The sequence below is a fragment of the Esox lucius genome, chromosome 11, assembly GCF_011004845.1.
Source record: "Esox lucius isolate fEsoLuc1 chromosome 11, fEsoLuc1.pri, whole genome shotgun sequence".
Classification (NCBI taxonomy): Eukaryota; Metazoa; Chordata; class Actinopteri; order Esociformes; family Esocidae; genus Esox; species Esox lucius.
In genome coordinates this window covers 3,106,653-3,126,266 of record NC_047579.1, presented here as the reverse complement: position 1 = coordinate 3,126,266, position 19,614 = coordinate 3,106,653, and the positions used below count along the sequence as shown (strand labels likewise).

At 43.0% G+C, this 19,614-nt stretch overlaps 1 protein-coding gene across 3 annotated transcripts in view; it reads right to left on the bottom strand.

Annotated features, from left to right (window-relative positions):
- taok2a (TAO kinase 2a) overlaps positions 1 to 19,614 on the bottom strand; it is a 46,026-nt gene that overhangs the window by 6,039 nt on the left and 20,373 nt on the right. For all 3 annotated transcript variants that reach the window (XM_034295188.1, XM_010900996.4, XM_010900995.4), the window contains exons 8-17: positions 17,340 to 17,431; positions 16,368 to 16,461; positions 16,087 to 16,168; positions 13,966 to 14,133; positions 11,451 to 11,657; positions 10,019 to 10,150; positions 7,902 to 8,138; positions 7,409 to 7,537; positions 6,987 to 7,190; positions 1,330 to 1,569 (exon numbers count right to left, since the gene is read on the bottom strand). In XM_034295188.1, coding sequence (XP_034151079.1) covers positions 1,330 to 1,569; positions 6,987 to 7,190; positions 7,409 to 7,537; positions 7,902 to 8,138; positions 10,019 to 10,150; positions 11,451 to 11,657; positions 13,966 to 14,133; positions 16,087 to 16,168; positions 16,368 to 16,461; positions 17,340 to 17,431 — 1,585 coding nt within the window. The remainder of the gene's footprint in view (positions 1 to 1,329; positions 1,570 to 6,986; positions 7,191 to 7,408; positions 7,538 to 7,901; positions 8,139 to 10,018; positions 10,151 to 11,450; positions 11,658 to 13,965; positions 14,134 to 16,086; positions 16,169 to 16,367; positions 16,462 to 17,339; positions 17,432 to 19,614) is intronic.

Sequence of the window (19,614 nt, the reverse complement as noted above, 5' to 3'; positions counted from 1 at the left end):
ACCATCACCGACCCACCACCAAACTGGTCATGTTGGATGATGTTGCAGCCAGCATAAGGTCCACCACGGTGTCTCCAGACTTGTTAAGGTCTGTCACATGTTCTCATTGTGAACCTGCTCTGACCTGTGAAGAGAACAGGGAGCCACTGGTGGACCTGACAATTCTGGTGTTCTCTGGCCAATGTCAATTGAGTTGCACGGTGCTGGGCTGCAAGCACAGGTCCCCTTGAGGACACTGCGCCCTGATGCCACCCTCACGGAGTCCGTTTCTGACAGTTGCACACCAGTAGCCTGCTGGAGGTCATTTTGTAGGGCTCTGTTAGTGCTCTTTCTGTTCCTCCTAATACCAAGGAGAAGATTCCAGTTTTGCTGCTGGGTTGATGCCCGTCTACGGCCCTATTCAGCTCTACTCAGCTCTACTCGTGTAACGGCCCGTCTCCTGGCATCTCCATGCTCTTGAGACTGTACTGGGAGAGCAAACCTTCTTGCAACGCCACGTATGGATGTGCCATCCTGGAGGAGCTGGAAAGCCTGTGCCACCTGAATGGGCTGCTGGTACCACATCATGCTACCAGTAGGGACAAGGACAAATGCTAAACTAGAGAAGAATCAGTCAGGAAGGATAAAGAGAGACCAACTGTCTGTGGCCACCACCTGCAAAACCATTCCCTTTTTGGGGTTGTCAAGATGTTGCCTTTACAGTGCACCTGTTGTCACTTTCATTTGCACCAAAACAGATGGCATTAATTCACAATCACTTATGCTTCCTGACTGGACAGTTTGATATTTGCCTGAAGTTTAATTGACTTGGTGTTATATTGTGATGATTACGTGTTCCCTTAATTTATTTGAGCAGTTTATATACAATATTCATATTATCAGCAGCTGCATATACTTTAGCATATAAGCCTATATTTGACATGGTTGACCCAAACACATTGATTAACTATACCACGTCTGGACCCCATTCATAAACGAATCCACATTTGGACCACATTTATAAACTATACCACGTCTGGACCACATTAACTACACCATGCCTGGACAACATTTATAAACTAAACCACATCCAGGCCACATTTATAAACTAAACCATGTCTGGACAACAATTATACAACGTCTGGACCACACTGATAAACTAAACAACATCCAGACCACATCTATATACTAAACCATGTCTGACAACATTTACAAACTAAACCACATCTGGACCACATTTATAAACTAATTTGGCTAAATGGCCCAACCAAACGAGGCAGATTTGTTGCACAGACCCCTAGGTTTCGAGATACAGAACAAATCTCCCATGCCAACCCCACACCCCTTCACCTTGAGGCTCTTGGGCTGCTGGCGAACCTCCACTGTGTGCTTCTGACGGAGCTCCTGCTCGCGCCGCTTGTTGTACTCCATTTGGTTGGTGAGTTCCGTTTGGTGCTGTGTGCGGATCAGGTCAGCCCGCGTGCGCTGCACAGCGCCCAGCTGCCGGAACTCCAGCTCCTGGGTGGACTCGTGGTGCCGGAGGAGCATGGCACACTCCAGGTCCTTCTGGGTCTGCTTCTTGTTTAGGTCCTGGGAGGGACGGGCAGAGAGAAAACAGAGAAAAATATAAAATTGAGAATTGGTGTAAATTTGAATTGGTTCTTATTTACACTAATTGGTTCTTATATTACACAAAGTGTTGGCTAAATATTGTTAACATTTTTATAAATAAACAAGAAAAGGAACCAGGCAAGCCTAATTCGGCCGGCCCACGATTAGAAGGGATGAATGTTGGTGCCCTCGCTGGATCTCCTATGTGACAGGCTGTGTCTTTAACCACTACGCCACTAAGCTATACGTGTGCCGATATAGCGCCTCGACATTAGATCATATTGTCATGCATTAACATCACCCCAAGTTTGAATATTTCGCTAAACACCATTAAGCATTGTGTTAAACTGATAACTGTTTCTTATTAAGTTTACCTCCACCACAAACCGCATCTATGAACTGTATGGCTTTTACCACTGGCTGTTTTAACAGCTCATTAGGCAGTAATAAGCTTACTAGTACCTACTAACTTACTACTTGCAATAGTCAAAAGAACAGAGCAATTGCTAGTGAGACTGAAAATGAACTTCAAAAACACAGAAACATTCAATATACAGTGGATATAAAAAGTCTACACACCCCTGTTAAAAAGCCAGGTTTTTGTGATGTAAAACAATGTCAGAATATTTACCACTTTTAATGTGACCTATAATGTGAACAATTCAATTGAAAAACCAACTGAAATCTTCGAGGGGGAAAAATGAAAAATAAAAACCTTATAATAACCTGGTTCCATAAGTGTGCACACCCTCTTATAACTGGGGATGTGGCTGTGTTCAGAATTACCCAATCACATTCAAACTCATGTTAAATAAAAGTAATTACACACCTGCCATCATTTAAAGTGACACTGATTAATCAAAAATAAAGTTCAGCTGTTCTTGTAGGATTTTCCTGACATTTTCTTAGTTATATCTCAGAGCAAAATCCATGGCCCGCAGAGAGCTTCCAAAGCATCAGAGGGATCTCATTGTTAAAATATATCAGTCAGGAGAAGGGTAAAAAAAAGAATTTCCAAAGCATTAGATATACCATGGAAAATAGTGAAGACAGGAATCATCAAGTAGAGAAAATATGTCACAACAAAGACATTACCAAGAACTGGATGTCCCTCCAAAATTGATGAAAAGACGAGATGAAAACTGTTCAGGGAGCATTCCAAGAGGCATACAGCAACATTAAAGGAACTGCAGGAATTTCTGGCAAGTACTGGCTGTGTGCTACATGTGACAACAATCTCCCGTATTCTTCATATGAATGGGCTGTGGGGTAGGGTGGGAAGACTAAAGCCGAGGAAAAACATCCTTGGCCGAAGTTTGCAAAAACAAACATCAAGTCTCCCAAAAGCACGTCTGAAAATGTGTTATGGTCTGGTGAAACCAATGTTGAACTTTTTGGCCAAATTCCAAAAGGTATGTTTGGCACAAAAACAACACTGCACAACACCTAAAGAACACCATACCCACAGTGAAGCATGGTGGTGGAAGCAACATGCTTTGGGGCGGATTTCTTCAGCTGAAACCGGGCCCTTAGTCAGGGTGGAGGGAATTATGAACATATTCCAAATACTAGGCAATTTTGGCACAAAACCTTCAGGCGAAAATTACTTTCAACATTCGATAACATATCGAATGTTGAAAGTGAGACATTTTGTAATGTCATGCAAAATACTGCAGACGGATCGGTGCAGCTTCTGCAGTAATGCGGTCGATGTATCGGTCTGTCGTGGTGAAGAAAGCTGAGCCGCAAGGCGATGCTCTCGATATACTGGTCAATCTACGTTCCTACTCTCATCTATGGTCATGAGCTTTATCATGACCGAAAGGACAAGATCCCGGATACAGGCGGCCGAAAATTGCTTTCTCCACAGGGTGGCTGGGCGATCCCTTAGAGATAGGGTGAGAAGCTCGGTCATCCAGGAGGAGCTCAGAGTAGAGCTGCTGCTCCTCCACATCGAGAGAGGTCAGCTGAGGTGGCTTGGGCATCTGTTTCGGATTCCTCCGGGAACGCCTTCCTGGGAAGGTGTTCCGGTACCGTCCCACCGGGAGGAGACCCCGGGGAAGACCTAGGACACGCTGGAGGGACTATGTCTCCCGGCTGGCCTGGGAACGCCTCGGTGTCCCCCCGGAAGAGCTGGAGGAAGTGTCTGGGGAGAGGGAAGTCTGGGCATCTCTGCTTAGACTGCTGCCCCCGCGACCTGGCCCCGGATAAGCGGAAGATGATGGATGGATGCCAAATATTGGCTCATTTTGGATTTCATGAGAGCTACACATTCCAAAAAAGTTGGGACAGGTAGCAATAAGAGGCCGGAAAAGTTAAATGTACAGATAAGGAACAGCTGCAGGACCAATTTGCAACTTATTATGTCAATTGGCAATATGATTGGGTATAAAAAGACCCTCTCAGAGTGGCAGTGTCTCTCAGAAGTCAAGATGGGCAGAGGATCACCAATGCTGCGGCGAAAAATAGTGGAGCAATATCAGAAAGGAGTTTCTCAGAGAATTTTTTTTGAAGTTATCATCTACAGTGCATAATATCATCCAAAGATTCAGAGAATCTGGAACACTCTGTGTGTAAGGGTCAAGGCCGGAAAACCATACTGGATGCCTGTGGTCTTCGGGCCCTCAGACGGCACTGCATCACATACAGGAATGATACTGTAATGGAAATCACAACATGGGCTCAGGAATACTTCCAGAAAACATTGTCGGTGAACACAATCCACCGTGCCATTCGCTGTTGCCGGCTACAACTCTATAGGTCAAAAAAGAAGCCGTATCTACAATGTCAATTACAATGTCATGGCTGCATAGAAGAAGGATCCGGGTACTGAAATGGCCAGCCTGCAGTCCAGATCTCTCACCCATAGAAAACCATTGGCGCATCATAAAGAGGAAGGTGCGACGAAGAAGATCTAAGACTGTTGATCAACTAGAAGCCTGTATTAGACAAGAATGGGACAACATTCCTATTCATAACTTGAGCAACTGGTCACCTCAGTCCCCAGACATTTGCAGTCTGTTATAAAAAGAAGAGGGGATGCCACACAGTGGTAATTATGGCCTTGTCCCAACTTGTTGATGCCATGAAATTTGGAACAATGTTGAGCTCAAACAAACCAATAATAATTATCCCAGAAGACATGCAGCTACGAGAGATGCATGCAAAATGTAGAAAATATAAGGATATAAATTATTATACATATACAGTGGGGAGAACAAGTATTTGATAACACTGCCGATTTTGCTACTTACAAAGCATGTAGAAGTCTATAATATTTATCATAGGTACTCGTCAACTGTGAGTGATGGAATCTAAAACAAAAATCCAGAAAATCATTCTATTATTTTTAAGTAATTAATTTGCATTTTATTGCATGACATAAGTATTTGATACATCAGAAAAGCAGAAGTTAATATTTGGTAAAGAAATCTTTGTTTGCAATTACAGAGATCATACGTTTCCTGTAGTTCTTGACCAGGTTTGCACACACTGCAGCAGGGATTTTGGCCCACTCCTCCATACAGACCTTCTCCAGATCCTTCAGGTTTCGGGGCTGTCGCTGGGCAATACTTTCAGCATCCCTCCAAAGATTTTCTATAAGACCCAGCCACGACCCATCTTCAATGCTCTTACTGAGGAAAGGAGGTAGTTGGCCAAGATCTCGCGATCCATCCTCCCCTCAATACAGTGCAGTCATCCTGTCCCCTTTGCAGAAAAGCATCCCCAAAGAATTATGTTTCCACCTCCATGCTTCACGGTTGGGCTGGTGTTCTTGGGGTTGTACTCATCCTTCTTCTTCCTCCAAACACGGCGAGTGGAGTTTAAACCAAAAAGCTACATTTTTGTCTCATCAGACCACATGACCTTCTCCCATTCATCCTCTGGATCATTCAGATGATCATTGGCAAACTTCAGACGGGCCTGGACATGCGCTGGCTTGAGCAGGGGGACCTTGCGTGCGCTGAAGGATTTTAATCCATGATGGCGTAGTGTGTTACTAATGGTTTTCTTTGAGACTGTGGTCCCAGCTCTCTTCAGGTCATTGACCAGGTCCTGCTGTGTAGTTCTGGGCTGATCCCTCACCTTCCTCATGATCACTGATGCCCCACGAGGTGAGATCTTGCATGGAGCCCCAGACCGAGGGAGATTGACCGACATCTTGAACTTCTTCCATTTTCTAATAATTGCGCCAACAGTTGTTGCCTTCTCACCAAGCTGCTTGCCTATTGTCCTGTAGCCCATCCCAGCCTTGTGCATGTCTACAATTGTATCCATGATGTCCTTACACAGCTTTCTGGTCTTGGCCATTGTGGAGAGGTTGGAGTCAGTTTTTTTGAGTGTGTGGACAGGTGTCTTTTATACAGGGAACGAGTGGAGAACAGGTAATGAGTGGAGAACAGGAGGGCTTCTTAAAGAAAAACTAACAGGTCAGTGAGAGCCGGAATTCTTACTGGTTCGTAGGTAATCAAATACTTATGTCATGCAATAATTATTAATTAATTAATTATTTAAAAATCATACAATGTGTTTTTCTGGATTTTTGTTATGTATAATGTTAAGTATAATGTATGTTACAAATGTGACATACAGATGTGCAATACATAGATGTGCAATGAAGGCAAAGGCAGTACAAATGGCAATTCTAAATGCCACATAACATCCTCTGCAATGAATTGTCGAATGAATAAAGCTGGCAACCATACACATTTACAGATTATTATAGTTAGTTAATTTTTAAAAACATTTGATATTATTTTACTGTAATTAGTTTTTATATGCACAAGAACAATATTAATGTATTGGAAGAATATCTAATCAGCTGTTTTGAGCTAGAAACCAGAGTTATTGGTATTGTTATTAATTGTGATAAAATCATTAATCGAGATAATTTTGGCAAGTATAATCGTGGCATGAAATTCTCATATAGTCCCACCCCTACAGCCAGCCTCAAGTTTTTGTCTATCCTGAACAAATCCTAATGCATTTGTTTTGACTGCATCGAGACTCGAACACCGTTCCCATGAATGGCAGTTTGCGTGTCTAACCACCATGCTATTTAACAAGGGGTACTAAGTCAGTCAGTCACTCAGTAAGAGACTTTGGCTTACACAGTGTGGCAAAAATAGCAAAAAAAGACAAAGAGTTTGAGAAAGACAGAAAAGAAGAATAAAGATTTAGCAAACGACAGAGTCAGAAAGGTAGGAAATGCGTAAACAAAAACATTTCCTTTGAAAGAAAAGGAAATTTGCAGGTTATTAGTGCACCAACACAATTGTTCATTTCCTGCACCAGTTAACATGGCATAGCCACCAAATTAATTGCTGGGGATAACTAGGAGGATAGCATCACCACCAGTGCTGAGGGGGTGGATTCAGGGGGGTTAGGGGGTGTACCTCTCTGAGCAGGTCCTGCTCCAGGTTGTGCCGTGCCAGCAGCATCTTCCTCTTATACTGGCGACACTGGAGCTCATAGTACTGTCGCTGTCTCCTAAGAAGCCCCGCCTCCTCCTCCGCCTGGAGTTGCTGGAGACACTCCTTCTGGCGCACCAGCCACTCCTGCTTCTCCCGCTTAGGAGTCGACTGGTTCTCATTCAGTTCCTGGAAGAAAGGGCATTGGAGGAGAGATGCATGTGAGATCTCTTTCTATATCAATTTTTGTTTCGTTGAAGAAACGAAAACAGGGAAGGGTAAAAGGGTGACACTAGCCACGCAAAACAACAAAGGGAAGAGTTATAGGGTGACACCATTCTCTTTTGGGTGGGCCTATGTGCCTCTGAGAGTACAGCTGGTTTGTGGTTAAAAGGCCATATAAGCACCTCTTTGAGCTGATCCTTGCGCTGGCGGTACTGGCGTTTCTGGGATTCCAGGAGACTGGTCAGCTCTTTCTTCTGCTGGCCCAGGATATGCTGCTGGAACTTCTTCTCCTCCGCTAGGGCCGCCTTGGTCTGGAGAGAACAGATGGAGAAATAAAAAGGCTACTCTTCTATAACTCTGTTCTTCAGTTATGCCTCCATCTGTTTTAAAATGTATTCATATCCAAAGCCACATAAAGGAGCCACTCTATAACCCGTACCAATTATAGGGCCCATAAGGGTTAACTGCCTGGTTCAGGAAGAGGGCAGATTATTCACCTTGCCAGCTTGAGGGATTTGATCAAGTTTTGGTTACTGTTCAGATGGTTTAACCGCTAGGCTCTATTCCTCTACATCTTTACGACCACCCCCTTCTCTTCCTGTCCTCTTAGTCCAGGATGGGCTAATGATCTTTTTCCTTAACTCCACCAATAGTCTCCTCCACCTTTCCGCTCACCTCCTTCTCCAGGATGGCCTGGTGCTTCTTGCCCAACTTGTCGGCTTCTGCCCCAAAGCTGTTCCTCTGGTTCTCCAGCTCCTTGTCCAGCCTGAGCTGGTGCTCATCCATCTCTGCCTTCAGCTTGTTCTCCAAGCCCATCAGCTGCTTCTGGTGCTGCCGTCTCATCCGCTTGTAGCCTGACATTTGTTCCCTCAACGCAGAGCCTTGCTCATGCTCCTGGATCTGACGTGTCACCTAGGTAGGGGAAAAACAAAAACAGAAAGAAGGAAATAAAGGTAAAGTAGTAACTTAAATACTGGGAGGACAAATTTATTTTTACTTTATTTTAACAGGGAAAACAGACTGACACCAGGACATTTTTAAGGCTATGCCATGTGTAGACATGTTTTCATGTCTATTTACTTACAAAAACAAGAAACCAGGCAAGCCTCGTTCAGCCGGCCCGCAATAGAACATTTTGCCACCTCAAGATTTGAAACCCAGGTCGCCCACGTGGAAGGCTGTGTCGTTAACCACTACATCACAAAGCTGTACATTTTCTAAGTATCAGTATAGCCTCTTGTCTCTATCCTGAACAAATCCTCTTCTGCCACTGGCTGTTTTAATAGTTAATTGGCCATTCGTGAATGACATTGATACAGTTAAACGGACTAAAGTTTCTTACTAAGTTTACTTCCACCACAAATAGCAGCTAGGTATTGCGTTTGCCACTGGGCATTTTAACAGCGTATTAGTCAGTAATAAGCTTTACAGGTATCCACTAACTTACCGGAATAGTCATAAGAATTGAGCAATTGCTAGCGAGTCTGCCAAAGCTATTTCATTTCATGGCATAAGAACGTATTTTCTTCTTTCATGGCAAAACAACATACTTCTTTCTTTCATTGGTGAATTACGTTTATATAATAACTATCAATAAAAGCGACGATAACACGTTACAGCAGTCGCTGGACTCCATTGAGCATTGTGTTAAACTGACAAACGTTTCTTATAAAGTTTACCTCCACCATAGTGTCTATGAACTGTATTGCTTTTGCCACTGGCCGTTTTAACAGCTTATTAGCCTTTAATAGGCTTACTACCATCAACTTACTTCCTAGGAATAATCATAAGAATTGAGCAATTGCTAGCGAGACTGAAGATGAACTTTTCCATGCCAGAAACAGTCGCAATATAACCGTATACAGTTTGAGGTTTCAGTTTTACGTCAATACGGAATATTTCACAATGCGTAATTCGCTTCGCCTGCGAGGAGAAATGAACTCGGGACCTATAGTTCACAAGTCCGCTTCTCTAACCACTACGCTATTTAACAAGGGGTAGTGACTCAGTCAGTAAGAGACATTCACTCTTCTTAGCAGGCTCCGCTTACGCGGTTCGGCAAAAAAAAGAGAGAACATTTCAAAACATACAAAACCAAGAAATATAATTAAACAGAAACAATCACTCCCAACTTCTTATTGATCACCCTTTACATTTTTAAAATGGACAAAGTGTTTAACTTAATCTGGATGTGCAGTTTGTTCCATAAGTATGGAGCAAAGGATCTGAAAGCAGTCCAACCCAACTCTGTGGAGACTGCTGGAGTCTCTTTCATGTAATGAAAGATGATATATATTGAGGCAATTTTTAAAGAAATGCTTTGTAAATGATCAAGAGAGCATTTTTCTCACGCCTCACAGTAAGAGAGGCCCAACCCAAATGCTGATACAGAATACAGTGATAAACCTGAGTGCACAGTGGTGAATAGCATCCAGTGGATTTAATGTGGTTGCTGAAGCATGATGTGGGGGAAGGAGCAGGGTGACAAAAGGTTTGAAAGAGGTCAGTGAGAGAGAAGAACTCAACCTGTAACAGAACATTCAAGATGAATTTATTCTGGTAAAAACTAGTGTAACATCTACCTGAAATTTTAGACTATTAATTTATTATTTTTACATTATTATTGCTTTGGCAAAGTAAAAAATAAAATAAAAAAGTCCCAATAGAGCCGCTTGAATTGAAAGGCAATCAGACCTGGGGCCAAATAGTTCCTGAGCGCTTTTGAGCCTATCTGCAGCACCACAAGGTTGTGCACCATTTTTTAATCAAAAGTATTTGATGGCTGTACTCACCAGGGAGGCGGTGCGGATGGTGGCGAAGTGGTCCCGGTTACGGTAGTGGGCCCTGCGGCGGGCCGCTGATGAGGGCTGGAGTGGCTGATCCATCTCTGGCTGGTACGGGTCATCGTAGATATTGTCCTGACCCTGGGAGGGAGTTGGAGAAAGACAGGAAAAAAAGGGAGAAAGATAGAAGAAGGAAGAGAGAATTAGAGGCTTAGGAGGAAGCATTACAGGGTTTAGGACTAATTGTCCACAAACAAGCACAGCCATCTAGAATCATAGTGGATTTGACCCCAAAACCCAGACACACACAACAGGTCCTTTCACACACCTTCACACCCACACACAAACCACAACCCCCACACACACCCACACCACAACCCCCACACACACCCACACCACAACCCCCAAACACACCCACACCCACACCACAACCCCCACACACACCCACACCACAACCCCCACACACCCACACCACAACCCCCACACACACACAAACCACAACCCCCACACACACACAAACCACAACCCCCACACACACACAAACCACAACCCCCACACACACACAAACCACAACCCCCACACACACACAAACCACAACCCCCACACACACACAAACCACAACCCCCACACACACACAAACCACAACCCCCACACACACACAAACCACAACCCCCACACACACCCACACCACAACCCCCACACACACCCACACCACAACCCCCACCCACACCCACACCACAACCCCCACACACACCCACACCACAACCCCCACACACACCCACACCACAACCCCCACACACACACAAACCACAACCCCCACCCACACCACAACCCCCACACCACAACCCCCACACACCCACACCACAACCCCCACACACAGACACCACAACCCCCACACACCCACACCACAACCCCCACACACCCACACCACAACCCCCACACACACCCACACCACAACCCCCACACACACCCACACCACAACCCCCACACACACCCACACCACAACCCCCACACACACCCACACCACAACCCCCACACACACCCACACCACAACCCCCACCACAACCCCCACACAACCCCCACACACCCACACCACAACCCCCACACACCCACACCACAACCCCCACACACACCCACACCACAACCCCCACACCACAACCCCCACACACCCACACCACAACCCCCACACACCCACACCACAACCCCCACACACCCACACCACAACCCCCACACACCCACACCACAACCCCCACACACCCACACCACAACCCCCACACCACAACCCCCACACACCCACACCACAACCCCCACACACCCACACCACAACCCCCACACACCCACACCACAACCCCCACACCACAACCCCCACACCACAACCCCCACACCACAACCCCCACACACCCACACACAAACCACAACCCCCATACAAACCCACACCCACAATAGGCCGGTGAATGATGGAGGAGTTGGAGGTGACAGTGTGCTCGCCCTCCGTCATCATGGCCATCTCGTTGCTGTCGTCTGAGCCGTCAGCCAAGCTATTGACAGAGCTGCTCTGGGAGCTGGCTGAGATGGACATGGAGGGCACCGACTGGGAGCTCTCTAGACTGCCCACCGTCCCCGTGCGCAGAAGATACTGCTCTACCTCCTACAGAAAGACAGACAGACAATTAACATAAGACAAGCCATGCATCCTAACAACTCAGGCCTAATGGTTCCTTCTACCACTGCTACAAAGTAGGGCTGCAACGATTATTCATCTAAATCAATTAGGGGGAAAAACTGTCAACTTCAGTTTTAGCTGTTGATTAGTCACTGATGTGTTGCCCCTTACTAGCCTACACACAATTGGCAAATCGGTGTGAGCATAAAAATCTCACATGCATTACCCGAATCATTTCATTTCTGAGCCTGCAGCGATATTGCACACTGTGACCCAATACACCGGCAAAAGAACTGAAAGAGTCAAATAAAAAAATATATAACCAAATCCTGCTCAGAATTTGCTTTCGCGGTGGACACACCCACTGTGCTTTAGCATTTAAAAATGCTTGGGTCTCTGCGTGTCTAAAGACTGATACTTCAAATAAACCAAGGAACACAAACTGAGAGCAGGGTCTCTTTTACAGCTGGGCCATGCTTACATTTACAGTCTAGGTACAATGATTACGAAATTATACAAAACAGGCATAACAAAATGATCACAAGATAGTAAAAAATTCTTACATTTACACAGAGGTTATTCCCCTGAGAGCACAATAACTTGCATTACCCGAAGCAGTTACAAGCAACCCAAAACACAATCAGTATGGTTATTGACCAAGCAGGACTAAAATATTACTGCGTGTGTCACTCAATGCAATGATCACGCCTTACTTCTTCAGACCCTATATGATCCATAAAATGATAACCAGCTGATGATTCAAACAATGTTCTCCCTAAAAAACTGTTGAAACACCCCTAATGTTTAAGATTGATTGTTGATGGTTCGGTTAGTTATGTTAAAATAAGGCTAATTAGTAGGTTACATTTGTTACAGTAAGAGTCAACAAAAGGTTAAGTATTGCAAACAAGATTATTGATATTGAAAGGAAAAGATTAACCAAAAAGTATTGTGATCAAAAAATATTTACAGCAAATAAAATCTTTTGACAATTAATGTAAAGAATTTTGAGATGGAATCATTTTCATTTATAACGCAAATGCAATTAAACATTTCTGTCTTTGGCTACAGTTTTTTTTTCCTATCATTGATTACTTATGTTACCCTGGTTTTGCTCTCGATTTTTTTAGTTGCAGTGGGCGGGTTAACAGAGAGACAGAAATAATACATCTCCATTGGTCAAACGGGCAGAGCAGCCCGTCTAAATCCTAGGCTTGCTACATTAATAAGCAGAAGGGCTACGTGGCATGGAAGGGCTACGTGGCATGGAAGGGCTACGTGGCATGGAAGGGCTACCGGGCATGGAAGGGCTACCGGGCATGGAAGGGCTACCGGGCATGGAAGGGCTACCGGGCATGGAAGGGCTACCGGGCATGGAACTTAAGTTAAAAATACACACCGTAATCATACAAATACAAATTGCTAGTAGCTTAATTGTCACTGTATGCAGTTCCTTTATCAAATTCCAAAAAATATGTTGATTTTATCTACTCAACATCTACTGATCAATAATGTTGTTTGCAATACTAATACTTTTGTTTATTCTTAATGAAATTAAAGTAACTCCATAAATAAGTTGCTTGAGACAACAGAGCTGCGTAGTTCATACTAAATCACTGCTAAGAAAAATGTATACAGTAATGGTTTTCAGGCTGGTTGTATAAAGGAACATATACATTGGTGTAATGCTCTATTAGAGAAGAGCAATGAACATTTATATTATAATAATAGAATAATAACATACTTATATAGCGCCTTTCATAATACCCAAGGTCACTTAACAATTAAGGGGGTGGGATATTCGATGGATATTATACCATCGAACTGTGTACTGTACCATAGTGGGCATCAGAGCATTAACTTAAACGGTCTTCCTCAACAAAAACAAATCTTTACCATGCTCCTAGTATATTTAACCAAAATAAAAACAATATACAACACTTTGCTACAGTTCATAAAAGGAAATCAGTCGATTCATAGATTAATCTATTCTTCTATGGATTTCATATGATTGGAGATACAGATATGCTCATAGTGGACTAAAATGTGTGGCATCTTTTATTGCAGCTCACCAAACAGTGGACCAAGACTTAACATGGTATTTATACATTGGTTAAATGTAAAATGCAACAACATATAGAAATGTTTTTTCCCCGAATTAGAATTTCCTGTTTGCAGCCCTGCTACAAACATTATAGGTCTGATTACAATAGCTTTTCTTCTACAGCCCCATATATCGGTTCCTTTTCTGCACTCCACAGGCCCATATCTCCTCCCCAGTAAGAGGTCCTACCTCCTCCTCCTCTCCGCCCTCCGGCGTGGGGCCATTGTGGGCTTCGTGGAAAAGGATCTTCTTCATCTTCCTGTACTGCAGGTTGTCTAGCTCTCGGACCGCATCCTTAGTCCTTGCAATCAGGTCCATCACAGCCGTTAGGGGACGTTCACGACACAAGAATCGGTGCTGTGGCAGGGGGGAGGAAGACCAATAAGAACGAGGAAAGCGTATGTGCGTGTGTGTGGGATGCAACGGTACATTATCAAACCTTTTGCTTCACCCCCTGCGGTTCAATATGCACACCTGAACCACAGAGTTACGATATGCCTGACATTTTCCTATAATTTCCAAAACATGCTTATAGCACTGCAGATTACACACACGTTGTAGATTCAGATCAACAGAACCAGACGCGTAGCTTGTGAACAGGTAAGGCAAGCAACTGCTTGGGGCCCCTGGCCATAAGGGGGCTCTTGAGGGCTAACAAACTTTACTCCACAGCAATGTCTCAAAATGTGGCAATTCCAATGACCATGACCCCCTCCCTGTTAAACAACCAATGGACGATTTGCAATGACATCTCAGTAGGAAACCTCCCTAAAGACACCACATGAATAGAGCGCAAACTAAAAACAAATACTCTCAGCTCCAACGTGCCAAAGACAAGTGCTAGCGAGACAGAAGCAAAATTAAAGAACCAAAAAACATGCATGACACAAAAACAAACATTATTACCTTTTTTTATATTATATTATTTTAATAATAATTTAAAACTGATAAGGTTTTTCCAGATAAAAAGTTAAATTGTGTTTAATCCTAAAAAATACATCTAATGACAGTTAAGTTATATTAAGGCTAGCTAGCCAGAAGGCTAACATTACCTCAGTTATGCAAAAGTAAACCGCAAAGCATCTTCTAACATCACAATCAACTGCGCTAATGAGTGTGACCTAAATAAACAAATTTGTATTTGTGTGCGGAGCAAGTAATTTTTGTTTTTTAATCTCTCATCACAAACGCTGCCATGTCGAGTGATGTCAAACCTAAGGTTACTTCTTGGAGCTCTCAAAAAGCATTCAAGTGTATTCTCTGTATTCAAAACTTTGCCAGTTTCTCATGAACGCACCTTCCAAAACAGAGGTTTGATTTAGTTAAGCACTAAATAAGTCAGCTATCTATCAATAACTAGCTAGCTTTCTTGCTTACCTGCATGTAGTCCTTTCTTGTGGTTGTTCTCAGTTGCTACAAACAAACTTATGAACAAACTGCTGACCGTAGCAGGGGCACAAAAGCCACGGTGGCCACAGGGCGTACCATGATTTTCAGGGCATCACAGCCAGAGCGAAGAACAACGACAAAGAGTTAAATTCCTACGCTGCCATACAGCCAGGCTGCTCCCACAACAGCTCAATAGGGTGGAGATCCGGTGACTGTACTGGCCACTTCATTATAGACACAATACCAGCTGAATGCTTCTACCTAAATAGTTCTTGCATAGTTTGGAGCTGTGCTCTGGGTCATTGTCCTGTTGTAAGAGGAAATTTCCAATCTTCCTCTGTCCAGCGTCTGTGGTCTTTTGCCCAACTTAATTTTTTCTTTTTATTGGCCAATCTGAGATATGGCTTTTTCTTTGTAACTTTGCCTAGAAGTCGCAGTCGCATATTCACTGTTAACGCTGAGACTGGTGTTTTCCAGGTACTGTTTAATGAAGCTGCCAGACCTGTGAGGCGTCTGTTTCTCAAACAACTCTAATGTATTTGTCCTCCTGCTCAGCTGTGCACCGGGTTTTCAGCTGTGACAGCATAATGGAAAAGGGTTTTCTAATGAACAATCAGCCTGATCAGATAAACTTGAATTAAAAAACAAAACGTGTCATTGGAACACAGTACTGAGGGTTGCTGTTAATGGGCCTCTGTACACCTACGTAGATATTCCATAAAAAAAAAGATTCTGCTGTTTCCAGCTACAATAGTAATTTACAACATTACCAATGTCTACACTGTATTCCTGATCAATCTGATGTTATTTTTATTTGGCAAAAAAAATGCTTTTCTTGCTAAAACAAAGACATTTCTAAGTAACCACAAACTTTTGAACGATAGTGTATGTGAGTGTGTACTTGTGCATGCAAACTCTTACATTGAGCAACACATCAGAGATAGGCCTGTCTTGGGGAATCTTCTGTAGACAGGAGTCCACAAAGTTCCGGAAATAATCGGACCTGCGGCAAGAGAGGGGGGAGTGCAAGACAAAAGATGAGTATGTTGATTCAGGGAGAAAGATGGCCAGAAAAAGAATGTGAAAACAAGAGCGATGTCAAAGAAGGCACAAAATTATATTTAAACAAACAACGAAAAGGTGAATGGTGAGGAGGACGTCAAGGGAAAGATGGGAAGAAAGCAAGAATCCATGATTCTCACCAGTGATTGGATGCCAGGATGGGGCTTTCGTTCTGGGCGATGTGGTATAAGGCACTCATTGCATTCATGTTGAACAGAGGAGGCTTTTTTTCCGCTAAAGAAAGAAAAAAAAGACAGCGAGAGAGAAAAAAAAAAAGAGGGAAGGACAGAGGGAGGGAAAGACAGAGGATAAAGAGAAAGAAGGATAGGGAGACAGGGAGAGGTAGGACATGTTAGCTAACAGCTAAAGCATCTTAGGGGTCCAACAATAACTTCCTAATGGGCCAGTTGATTTGAAATCTACTGATCTGGACTGAATTTTTACTGGCCTGAATACAATTTCAATTGTTCTGTGTTTCACATAAATATCAAATAATCAGAATATAGATTTTTTTGCATGCGATGTGATAGTTGTCTATGAGGCCCGAAATTCTTGCAGGAGGTATAGCTGCCCATTCGTCTTTGCAAAATACCTCCAGGTCATGCAAAGTCTTTGGTCGTTTTGCATGAAATGCAGGTTTAAAACCTCCCCAGAGTGGCTCAATGACATTAAGGTCAGGAGACTGAAGGACTCCTTCACCTTCTTCTGCTGTAACCATTGGAGGGTCAACTTGGCCTTGTGCTTAGGGTCATTGGCGTGCTGGAAAGTCCAAGAGCGTCCCATGCACAGCTTTCATGCAGAAGAATGCAAATTGTCTGCCAGTATTTTAACATGCTGCATTCATCTTGCCATACATTTTAAAAAGATTCCCAGTGCCTTTAGAGCTCAAACACCCCCCAAACATCAGTGAGGTGGTATTCTGTTCACTACAGGCCTTGTTGACCCCTCTCCAAACACAGCGCTTATGGTTGAGACTATAAAGCTCAATTTTGGTCTCGTCACTATAAATTACAGTGTGCCAAAAGCTGAGGCATGTCAAACTGACAGCGTTCCATCTTCACAGAGATTTCGAAAAATGTTTTGCCACAGAGATTAAGAGTAGCGCGTCTTACCCAGCTCAATACAGGTGATGCCCAGTGACCAAACATCCACCTTGCCATCGTACTGACCCTCGTCCATCGCCAGGATCACCTCTGGAGCCATCCTGGAGAAAGAGTGAACCAGAGCCATTGCTTAAAAAGAATGAACCAACCGTTTAAAACAGTCTCTGCTAAACAGAGTGAACTCACTCTTCAGAAATTGGCCAAGGGTGAAAAACAGTTAACCATCTCAGTAAATATTGCCTCTGTGAAAATGTGACATCTTGAGTGCTTAGACAGCACAGTTTGAAAACAAAGTTGATATATATATATACTGAACAAAATATATATAATGTTTGTTATTCCATAATGCATTTGTATGATTGACCAATATGTTACCGTGGGGCTGTAACCAGTGTTGCCAGATTTCAAGATAGGGTTTCAAGAGTTTTATAGAAGAAATAGCGTTTGTGTGGATTTAATGTGGAGTCAGTAGGTCGATTGGCCTGTATATTGTGAAATCAGGCAACCCTGGGTGGTACATTGGATCTAGACAGCTCATTTGCAAAGGATTTGAACTGTGGAAGATAGATAGCGTACGTAACAACACAAAAATGGAACATAGATGTCTGCCACTCAGAGGAAAGAAAAGCAATACATTACAAACACTAGATAAATAATGTGTGGCCTTGAGAAACGTCTTTAGAAAAATTGTTGAGCAGCAGAAGCATGAGAAGATGGAGAGATCTGACATTACAATGACAGAAGCAGCATCACAGCCTTAAGCGAATAGGGTACAGTTATGATCCATTTTCAATAGCCGCTAGCAGCGAACTTTTGTAACTGCAGGTATGTTTTGTTGTAGCCTAATAACATTCATCATGGTACATGAAACTTGCATATGTGGGGGAGAATTTTATACATCTTTTAGTTGGTAAATCAGGCAGCAATATTAAAGATTTTAGCTGCGGAGGGGTGGGGGGCCTCCGCGGCTAAGGTTCGCACCCATGAGAGAGAAAGCTAAGCTTTGCCCCTGGGCTAGCCTGTAGCTATCTTTAGTGTACTGGGCCACTGGTCACAATATAGTCAACAAAAATGCTAAAGCTATTTCAATGAATCCATATCTAAATAAACGCTCTGCTTATTCCTTTACCACTTGCTAGTTACTAGTGACTAATCGTTTGGAATTAGCTGCCACTTTTAGTTGAACAGGAGGCATGAGAGAGGCCTTAAAGAAAACAATCATTACTAGCTAGTTCCACTAAATCGTTCCGCCTAAGCTCCTGGGAGGGTTGTTTTTGAGAGCCCTTTAATTAACTTTCATCTTCATAGATGGAAAGCTGGAGAGATTATCATATTCTACTAAAAATGTTGGCATAATTTCTGCTGTAGTAATTTTGTTATTTGTAATGGTGGGCTTAAATGAAATTTGTCACTTTCCTCATTAGGTGGGGCAAAAAACACTCTTTACCCATCACTGTGGGCATACCTTATTAGGGTTTTCACAAACAACCTACTTTGAGTGGGGGAAACGATTACGCATTTGAATTAAAATGCCTTTGTAGTTTGTTCAACAAACCTTTGATTGGTCTTTACTAGTGCTTTGTTTAAGCATTCCAGAAATGTTTATTACTCTCTGATAAGCTATTACACGGTATATAGAAAGGTCTGTAAGATTTAAAACATTACTCATCTTAGAAGACTCATTTCAAATTGGTCTTTCCCAGTACAGTGATGACAAGCCTAATGTACCTTATACTCTGGATTTCATTGTTAAGATAATACAGATGGATCATATTCAAGTTTTTAGAAAAAAGTTTTAAAATGAAGTAAAATACTCAAAATGGCATTGAAATGGGACAACATCTTTTCATACATTTTTGACTTTCTGCTTATACATTTTTGACTTTGTGCAGTTTAATGTCTTAAACGTAAACGCAATAAAAAGATTTAGCAATCAATCTATAAACTACAGACAACTTCCAAGGACACTTTTCACAGAGTAATTAACGGTATTCTTTCAAGTTGGATGGTATTGTAACTCTGACCAACAGGCCCCCCAAACTTTAGAACACTACAGGAGACAACCTGGCATACAACGATAGCTAATCATGGAGACAATGTTAACTAGCTCTCTAGCATTAAATATTGGAACTGATTATGCAAATGAGTTTTTTATTTTTTCTCTCTGGTAATGTAAACAAACCCTTTATCTTGACTGTACCACCAGCTGACGAGTGTCTGGGAAGCCATATAGGCAAAGGGTGTGATATTTTTGAAATGTGAAAAAGATGCCCAGGGCAAAAGA